General features: G+C 51.6%; 2 protein-coding genes across 2 annotated transcripts; both read left to right on the top strand.

The window, feature by feature from the left end:
• The first annotated feature begins 229 nt into the window (after positions 1–229).
• Positions 230–5,020, top strand: ncr1 (sphingolipid transporter NCR1). Its single transcript, XM_025530335.1, has 3 exons — positions 230–865; positions 929–4,382; positions 4,443–5,020. Exons 1-3 carry the CDS (start codon positions 590–592, stop codon positions 4,544–4,546), a joined length of 3,834 nt encoding a protein of 1,277 aa, XP_025392145.1. The 5' UTR covers positions 230–589; the 3' UTR covers positions 4,547–5,020.
• Positions 5,021–5,309: 289 nt separating this feature from the next.
• Positions 5,310–9,326, top strand: BO83DRAFT_374961 (putative importin beta-4 subunit). The gene is made up of 3 exons (XM_025530334.1): positions 5,310–5,596; positions 5,661–7,989; positions 8,206–9,326. Exons 1-3 carry the CDS (start codon positions 5,551–5,553, stop codon positions 9,116–9,118), a joined length of 3,288 nt encoding a protein of 1,095 aa, XP_025392144.1. The 5' UTR covers positions 5,310–5,550; the 3' UTR covers positions 9,119–9,326.
• Positions 9,327–9,920: the final 594 nt, after the last annotated feature.

Here is a 9,920-nt window from a genome sequence, read left to right as displayed (position 1 = left end):
TGCCAGATGGACGGTCCTCCCTTGCTGAGAGGCAACAGAGAAGACAACTTGGTCAACCTGGCCACGTATCATCATCCGACTTATTTAGTAGTGTGACCATCTTTCGGTCAGGTGAGTGTCGCATGACGAGTAGTAAGTAGTTGATGGTCTAGTGAGTCTTAAGTCCGATCAAGGTCGGCAATATATACTATAGTACACATGAGCACACAACTCTGTGTCAGGGATCATGCAAATGGCTCGGATTAATGAGTAAATTAGCTCAGCCGATCAAACCTACTCGTATAAGGTCCACAGATGTCCTAGTAAACTCTGGTCCGTTTGTCAGTCCCTGACAGAGTTCCTGGATGATCGCGGGGAGTGCCTGACGTTAGCGCCCGACAGGTGAGGCCAACCACCGCCGCTTACGTACATCGCCGCTTATCGTCATCCCGGAAGCTCCCTGCCGACCTGCGCCTCCTCTATTTACTTCCTTTCCTCTCCAACCCCGACTCATTCATTCTCATCTCTCAACTCTTTCGCGCCCTATTTCATCATTGTTGAATGTAATCGATCGTTCTGTTTGCTTCTCTGACCGGCTACGCCCCCAATCATGCGGGGACTCCGCTTAATCCCCTTCATCGCAAGTCTTGGCGTTCTCCCTCAGTCGTGGGCCCGGGACGAACCGAGCTTAGGCTTCACCAACATCCATGAACCTGGTCGCTGTGCGATCCGAGGCCATTGCGGGAAGAAGTCATTCTTCGGTGGAGAGCTTCCTTGTCCGGATAATGGCCTGGCACAGGAGCCCGAAGCAGCGGTGAGAAAGAAGCTGGTAGACCTCTGTGGCAGCAAATGGGAAGAAGGTCCTGTTTGCTGTCTGGATGAGCAAGTAAGCTCCATGGATGCCCCACATCCTCGGATCACTGGACCCTGCTGACTTGTCGTGCTATAGATCGATGCTCTTTCCAAGAATCTAAAACTCGCCGAAGGTATCATCGCGTCCTGTCCCGCGTGCAAGGATAATTTCTTCAACATCTTCTGCACGTTCACCTGCTCCCCAGACCAGTCCTTGTTCGTCAACGTCACCGATATCGACGAGGCCCGGGGCGGAAAACAACTTGTCACCGAAATTGATAACATTTGGTCGGAAGAGTATCAAAGCGGGTTCTATGACAGCTGCAAGAATGTCAAGAATGGCGCTTCAGGTGGTAAAGCCATCGACTTCATCGGTGGCGGCGCCAAGAACTACACTCAATTTCTGAAGTTCCTGGGCGACAAAAAGCTCTTAGGGAGCCCATTTCAGATTAACTTCAAGACCGAGCCTGCTGGCCCTGATCCTGAAGGAATGAAGCCACTGCCGATCAAGCCGAAGGCGTGCAACGACGCGGATGAGGCATTCCGCTGTTCTTGCGTTGACTGCCCCGATGTATGTCCAGAGCTACCCGCCATAGAAACGGACAAGTACTGCCATGTTGGCCTATTGCCTTGTCTGTCGTTTGCTGTCATCCTCATCTACTCGGTCTTCTTACTGGTTATCGTCGCTTTCTCCAGCTACTTCACCTACCGAGAACGCCGCTACCGGAAACCCGAACGTGTCAGACTCTTGCAGGATCCCGCCCCCAGTGACGATGAGGACGAAGGTGATATTGTTCGCGCAGGTGGTTATATTGAGCAGCCCAACGGTGTGTATAAGTTGAACTCTATGCTGGACAGAGTATTCAACAGTATTGGTGGTGCCTGTGCTCGGTTTCCCGGCTTTACGATTGGGTCCAGTATTGTCATGGTCGTTCTGTTGAGTCTTGGTTGGTTCCGATTCGCCGTGGAGACAGACCCAGTCCGTCTCTGGGTCAGTCCAACTTCAGCAGCGGCACAAGAGAAGGCCTACTTTGATGCCAATTTTGGACCGTTCTACCGGGCAGAACAAGCGTTTCTTGTTAATGACACATCGTCAGGGGATGGGAGCGTTCTGAGCTATGACACTTTGAGTTGGTGGTTTGATGTGGAGTCTCGTGTGCACCGCATGATCTCTCTTGACCGAGGGTTAATTCTCGATGATATTTGCACTAAGCCAACCGGTGAAGCCTGTGTCATCCAGTCTCTGACGGGCTACTTTGGAGGATCGGTGGCAAACCTAGACCCAGACACGTGGGAAGCTCGACTTAAGCATTGCGCGGATTCACCAGGTGACGTGAGCTGTCTCCCAGACTTCGGACAACCACTAAGGCCAGAAATGATCTTGGGTGGCTACGGAGAATCAAGAGATGTCTTAGACGCCCAAGCACTGATCACTACATGGGTTGTGGACAACCACGCGCAGGGGACAGAAGGTGAAGCTAATGCCATTGACTGGGAAAATAGTCTCAGGCGCATCATGGAAGTGGTACAAGAAGAAGCTAAGGAGCGTGGACTACGTGTCTCGTTCAATACCGAGATCAGCGTTGAACAAGAGTTGAACAAGTCCACGAACACCGACGCAAAAATCGTGGTCATCAGCTATATCATCATGTTCTTATATGCATCCATGGCTTTGGGTTCGGTCACAGTTACGTGGAAATCCTTATTTACCAATCCTGCAAACGCATTGGTCCAGTCCAAGTTTACCCTGGGCATCGTCGGCATCCTCATCGTTCTGATGTCAGTTTCAGCGTCGGTTGGGCTGTTTTCTGCAGCTGGCATAAAGGTCACCCTGATCATTGCCGAGGTCATTCCATTCCTCGTTCTGGCAGTGGGTGTAGACAATATTTTCTTGATCGTCCACGAGTTCGAAAGGATCAACGTGAGTCATCCGGATGAAGAGATTGATGAGAGGATCGCCCGTGCTCTGGGCCGAATTGGCCCCAGTATCTTCCTATCTTCACTTACAGAGACTGTCGCTTTCGTCATGGGAGTCTTTGTAGGAATGCCTGCTGTGAGGAATTTTGCCGTTTATGCCGCTGGTGCAGTCTTCATCAACGCAGTCTTGCAAATCACCATGTTCATTTCGGTTCTCGCATTGAACCAGAGACGCGTCGAAAGCCTCCGCGCCGATTGCATTCCGTGCCTGACCGTTCGCAAAGCGCATTCCGGCATGTCCGAAGACCAGCTTCTCGATCACCAGGAGGGCGAAAGCGCTTTGCAGGTGTTTATACGCAAGGTGTATGCATCTTCACTCCTTGCACGTAGGGTCAAAGTCATCGTCGTGATTACCTTTCTTGGCCTTTTGACTGCGGGACTTGCTTTGATTCCAAAGGTGGCTCTTGGCCTGGACCAACGCATCGCTCTTCCAAGCGACTCTTATCTCATCCAATACTTCGACGACTTGAACGCTTACTTTGGAAGTGGTCCCCCAGTTTACTTCGTGACACGCAACGTGAATGTCACTGAACGTCACCACCAGCAACAACTATGCGGACGTTTTACAACATGCGAGGAATTCTCTTTGCCCTTTGTACTCGAACAGGAGTCGAAGCGGTCCAATGTTTCGTATATCTCAGGATCAACGGCTAGCTGGATCGATGATTTTTTCTACTGGCTTAACCCCCAACAAGATTGCTGCAAAGATGATGGCGAGAGCTGTTTCGAAGACAGGACACCCGCCTGGAATATCTCGCTCTACGGCATGCCTGAAGGAGATGAATTTATTCACTACGTGGAGAAATGGATCGAATCTCCTACCGATGCGTCCTGTCCTCTGGGAGGCAAGGCCCCGTACAGCAATGCCCTTGTTATCGATCAGAAACACGTCATGACCAACGCCAGCCATTTCCGGACCACACACACCCCCCTGAGGACGCAAGATGACTTCATTAAGTCGTACATTTCGGCCCGTCGTATAGCTGACGGCATCTCTAAAGAGCATGGAATCGATATATTCCCATATTCCAAAACCTACATCTTCTTTGACCAATATGTCTCCATCATACGGCTCACGGGTACACTACTGGGCTTCGCTGTCGCGATTATCTTTGCATTAACTTCCACGATCCTTGGATCCGTGGCAACTGGCGCGGTGGTCACTACGACCGTCGTCATGATCCTGGTTGACATTATGGGTGCCATGGCTGTAGCTGGCGTGTCGCTTAACGCAGTTTCACTGGTGAATCTGATTATCTGCGTGGGTATCGCAGTAGAATTCTGCGCACATATTGCTCGCGCGTTCATGTTCCCTTCCCGTGCTATTATGGAGAAGGTGCCGACCAAATTCCGGGGCAAAGACGCGCGGGCGTGGACAGCTTTGGTCAATGTAGGCGGCAGCGTCTTTAGTGGCATCACGGTGACCAAGCTCCTGGGAGTATGCGTGTTGGCCTTCACTCGCAGCAAGATTTTTGAGATCTATTACTTCCGAGTGTGGCTGGCTTTGATTTTATTTGCTGCCACCCATGCTCTCATCTTCTTGCCAGTAGCACTCAGCTATTTTGGTGGCGAAGGTATGTTTACATTAAAGATTTCTTCTAGTTTCAGACCACTTACTGACTATCTCCACGCAGGATATGCCGACCCAGGGGCTGATGGCGGCCTTGAAGAGAATCTTGCGTCCAGGGGCTACCGTTCTCTGCTGGGCGACGACGATTACGACTCTGACGAATATTAGACGCTCGTAGCGCCGGAACGCACCGTCTTATACAGCAGTACACGAAATCACGTATTACGGAACCGTTGGTAATTCTACCATCATCAACGGATGCGACCTGAAACTGGATTCGTCAAATGAAGCTGTACACCACATCTATATATTGTTGAAAGTTATACCAAGATGATCGGGAGTTAGCACGGTTAAATCGGAGTTAGGTCAATGCAACTTGGTTACTCGGTGTACACTGGATAGTAGGAGTCGCATCCACACGCGTAGGACTTACTCGGATAAACAATCATGGGGGGCTTCTTGCTGGGACGCGTGATCTATCCTGAGGGTTGTACCGAATACCCCGGACTTACTATTGTTCCGCCTGTGTAACGGAGAAAAGCAGGCGCGGCAGTCCCGCCCTTTTGGTAATTATGAGTCGGCGTCGCATACGCAGACGCGAACTCTTGTTGTGGTTTACATATGCACGCAGTGAATGTTTCCTGAACCGTTGCAGGCCACAAATAAAAAATTCAATAATACAATAATAAAGTCAAAAAAAGGACCGAGTGGATACAAACGGTGGCCGATCTCAGTTGGGCACCGAGTCAGAGGAGTATGGTATGTTACCAGTCCTGTGAATCGGCCCCTGATTGGCATCCCAAGCCAGCCAGAATTACCGCTAAACCGCAGTAGGCAAAATGAGTATCTCCGTAAAACAGCCCACCCGAACATAATTTTTTTTTTTCGGTTCCCTTTTTCTTCCCCTCCATTCGCTTTTTTTCTTCTCCTTCTTCTCTCTCCTTTTCTCACTCCTCCCCTCTTCCTCTTCTCACACCTTCCTTTTCCTTTGTGTTTATCTCTTTCTTGTTCTATATTTGTGTTTTTTTGATACCCTGTGGGCTGTCTGTTTGTGTGCAGTCAGCTCATTCAATCCGAGGACCTTCTGAAACGAAGGTGCTGGTCTTGTCTTGCACAAGGCTATTTTTTTGAACAAATTTCCACAGAGAAAAAGTACAGTTGCTCAGTCCGTCATGGATCAACAACGCTTTTTACAGCAGCTTCAGATCGTCCTGAACCGTGAGTATTGCACCTTGCTTTTTGCTTATCTTGCGAAGAAGGCATTGCTGACTCTTTGTTTCAGCTTCCCAGGGCAATGTCAAGGAAGCGACGGGCGTTCTCCAGCGCGAGTTCTACAAGAGCCCCGAGTCTCTCGTTTTCCTCATCCAGATCGCCACCGGCCATGAGGATCCGAATTTGAGGCAGCTGGCGGCCGTCGAAAGTCGGACGCTGGTTGTCAAGCACTGGGTTTCCGTTCAGGCAAGCCAGAAGCCCCAGATTCGTGAACAGCTTCTGCGTGCTGCTGTTGGCGAGAGCTCCTCTCTCGTCCGCCACTCAGTTGCTCGTGTCATCTCTGCCATCGCCAAGATCGACCTGAACGATGGCGAGTGGGCTGATCTGCCCAACTTCTTGCTCCAGGCCGCTAGCACCGGTAACAAGGAAGAGCGTGCCGTGAGCATCTACATCCTGCTCACCATCCTGGAGACTCTGGGCGATGCCTTTGAGGAGAAGTTCGATGAACTCTTCCAGCTTTTCAGCAAGACCATCAGTGATCCCGAGAGCGAGGAGGTGCGCATGAACACCCTCATGGCCTTGAGCAAGCTCGCCATGTACCTCGACTCGGAGGAGAGCGTCGCTCCTGTGAAGGCTTTCCAGAACCTGATCCCCTCTATGGTTGCCGTCCTTAAGGATGTTATCACTCGTGAGCAGGATGACGGCATCATGCAGGGTTTCGAGGTCTTCCAGACTCTTCTGGGCTGTGACCCCGCTCTGTTGACCGTCCACCTCAAGGACCTCGTTATCTTCATGAATGAGCTGGCCGGCAACGTGGAGCAGGAGGAGGATGTCCGCACCCAGGCCATCAGCTTCCTCATGCAGTGCGTTCAGTACCGCAAGCTCAAGATCCAGGGTATGCGCATCGGTGAGCAGTTGACCCGCACGGCGCTGCAGGTCGTCACCGAGCTCGGAGATGCTTCCCCTGCCGATGATGACATTACTCCTGCTCGTTCTGCTCTTGGTCTCCTTGACATCCTCGCTCAGAGCCTGCCTCCCAGCCAGGTTGTTGTGCCCCTGCTTCAGACCCTGGGACAGTACTTCAACAACGGTAACCCTGACTACCGCCGCGCTGGTATCATGGCTCTGGGCATGTGTGTCGAGGGTGCTCCGGACTTCATCAGCACTCAGATGCAGGAGATCTTCCCCATGGTCCTGCAGCTGCTGGCTGACCCCGAGCCCAAGGTTCGCCAGGCCTCTCTGCACGCCGTCGCTCGTTTGGCCGACGACTTGGCCGAGGATCTCAGCCAGGAGCACGAGAGACTCATGCCCCTCCTCTTCAAGAACTTGGCCAGCGCCATGCAGGAGTACAAGGGTGAGGAGGATGGTCCTACCGTTGACATCATGAAGGCCGGTATCAGTGCGATTGACGCTGTTGTCGACGGTCTTGATGAGAAGGACGTTGCCCCTTACCAGGGTGAATTGGTCCCGATCCTTCACAACCTGTTCAAGCACCCCGATTTCCGTATCAAGGGCTTGGCTGCTGGAGCTCTGGGATCTCTCGCCTCCTCCGCTGGTGACTCTTTCCTCCCCTTCTTCGACGACTCCATGCACCTCCTCCAGGAATTCGCTACCGTCAAGGACAGCGAGGAAGAGCTCGACCTTCGTGCCAGCGTCACTGACGCCATGGGTGAGATGGCCGCTGCTGCCGGTCCTGAGCGCTACCAGCCTTATGTTGAGCCCCTCATGCGCGCCACTGAGGAAGCTCTTCACCTTGGTCACTCCCGCCTCAAGGAGAGCACCTACATCTTCTGGGGTGCCATGTCCAAGGTTTACGTTGAGCACTTCTCTCCCTTCCTTGATGGAGTTGTCAAGGGTCTTTTTGCTTGCATCGAGCAGGATGAGACCGATCTGGATGTCTCGCTTGGTGCCGCTGCCAAGGATCTCATCGGTCAGGAAGTGACCATTGGTGGCCGCAAGGTCCGTGTTGCCGATGCCGATGATGATGATGACGAGCCCACCGGAGAGGATGGTGATATCGAGGATGTTGATGTTGACGATGAGGACGCTTGGGATGACATCACTGCCACCACCCCTCTGTCCTTGGAGAAGGAAATCGCCGTCGAGGTGATCGGTGATCTTGTCACTCACACCAAGTCTGCTTACCTTCCCTACTTTGAGAAGACCATTGAGATGGTTCTTCCCTTGGCTGAGCACCCCTACGAGGGTGTCCGCAAGAGCACCATCAGCACTCTGCACCGCTCCTACGCCATGCTGTACTGCATTGCTGAGGAGAGCGGCCAGATGGCCAAGTGGCAGCCTGGTCTGCCCCTTCAGGTCCAGCCTGCCAAGGAGGTCCAGAAGTTTGGTGAGATTCTCATGACCGCCACTGTCAAGATGTGGACTGAGGAAGACGATCGGTATGTATTCCAAAATTTTCTTTCTTCAATGCCTATTCATGCCCGCCCTCGGGCTATCTTAAATGATGATCACCACGTTTACCCAGCTCACTCCGACACGCAAAAGTCGTGCATGATGTGAAACACGTTTACTCACAACCTTCTGATATCTATCTACACATTCGTTCTGCTGTATGATTTCATCATGGTTACAAAAGCTAACCAGAAGACAACTAGTGCTACTGTCGCCGACATCAACCGCAACATGGCTGAGAACCTGCGTTACTGCGGTCCTTCCTTGATCTCGAACGAGACCACCCTCCACAACGTGATCACCATGATCACTGACATCATCACCAAGAAGCACCCTTGCCAGCTCGAGTTCGGCCCTGAAGAGGAGACCCTCGAAGCCGGTGAGGAGACTTCTGAATTCGACTGGGTTGTTGTTGACACTGGTCTTGATGTTGTCTCTGGTATGGCTGCTGCTCTTGGCGCCAGCTTTGCCGAGCTGTGGAAGGTCTTCGAGAAGACTGTCATGCGCTATGCCGGCAGCACCGAGGCTCTTGAGCGCGCCACTGCTGTCGGTGTCATTGCCGAGTGCATCAACGGCATGGGTTCTGCTGTCACCCCCTACACCGCTAGCTTCCTGAAGCTCCTTGTCCACCGCCTTGGTGATGAGGATACTCAGACTCGCTCCAACGCTGCCTACGCCGTTGGCCGTCTCGTCGAGCACTCCGACGCCAAGGACCAGATCGTCAAGGAGTTCCCCACCATCCTGTCCCGTCTGGAGCAGTGCCTTCATATGAACGTCTCCCGTCTTCAGGACAATGCCACTGGCTGCCTGAGCCGCATGATCCTCCGCCACCGCGAGAACGTTCCCATCAAGGATGTCCTTCCTGTCCTTCTCACCATCCTTCCCCTCAAGAACGACTATGAGGAGAACGATCCCCTGTACCACATGATCTGCCAGCTTTACAAGTGGGAGGACCCCACTGTCCGTGAGCTCACTCCTCAGCTCGTCCCCATCTTCCAGGCTGTTCTCAGCGATGAGGACCAGCTGGAGGAGGAGCGTCGGGCCGAGCTCGTTGAGCTTGTCAAGTGGCTGAACCAGATGCAGCCTGGCGCTGCCCCTTGGGCTGACCAGCTGTAAAGGCAATGAAAAAAACAAAGGATGGATGACGACAGTTTGATGACCAAATACTACTTAATGGATAGATCGGGTCTCTCTACGAGGACTCTTATGGACGACGTTAGAAGATACCCCTGGGGAGCCAATGAGCGATGAACCCACAACTTATAGAATATGGCTGGACATGCTATGAATTATGAACAAAAGTGGTGTATATATTTATGAGTTAATCGAATTTCGATTCGTATGTTCCATGTTGCCTTTTGTAATGTCTGTAAGCAATTGAACTACCTCCTGTCGGTGGCATCTTTTGAGTCTATTCCATGGAAATCATGTGCCATGCCTCATGCTCCATGATGCTGGTTGATGTTCTCGTTTCCATAACTTGTCCTCAACTTATCTCTAAGTTGGAGCAGTCAAACATGATACTTGATTTTATGGGCCTACTGCTATTCTTTCCATTAATAGGTCAAGAACTGAGTCCCGTGTGATGTAAACGATCTTTAGAATAGTGAATCATAGAACTTCTGCTTCCTCTTTCTTGAAATCTAGTACTACTAGATATATATTAGTGGTAACGGGGAGTTGGCCACACGTATCCCACAGTTTATTTTCCGCATCGTAGATGCACCTTAAGTTCATAACGAAGCCCAACCACTGCTTACAACAGAGAACGATACATTCATTGCAGGACTCATCTAGGTATTAATGACACCTTTCGCATGACCTACCCGATCCTGTCGACGTCATTACGCAGATATTTTCCATTCGAAGCCTTATCACTCTGTAGAGATGTTCATATCTTTACTCTGGGTATGTATGA

Source organism: Aspergillus eucalypticola (genome assembly GCF_003184535.1).
Source record: "Aspergillus eucalypticola CBS 122712 chromosome Unknown BO83scaffold_3, whole genome shotgun sequence".
NCBI lineage: Eukaryota > Fungi > Ascomycota > Eurotiomycetes > Eurotiales > Aspergillaceae > Aspergillus > Aspergillus eucalypticola.
This window is presented reverse-complemented; position numbering and strand designations above follow the sequence as displayed.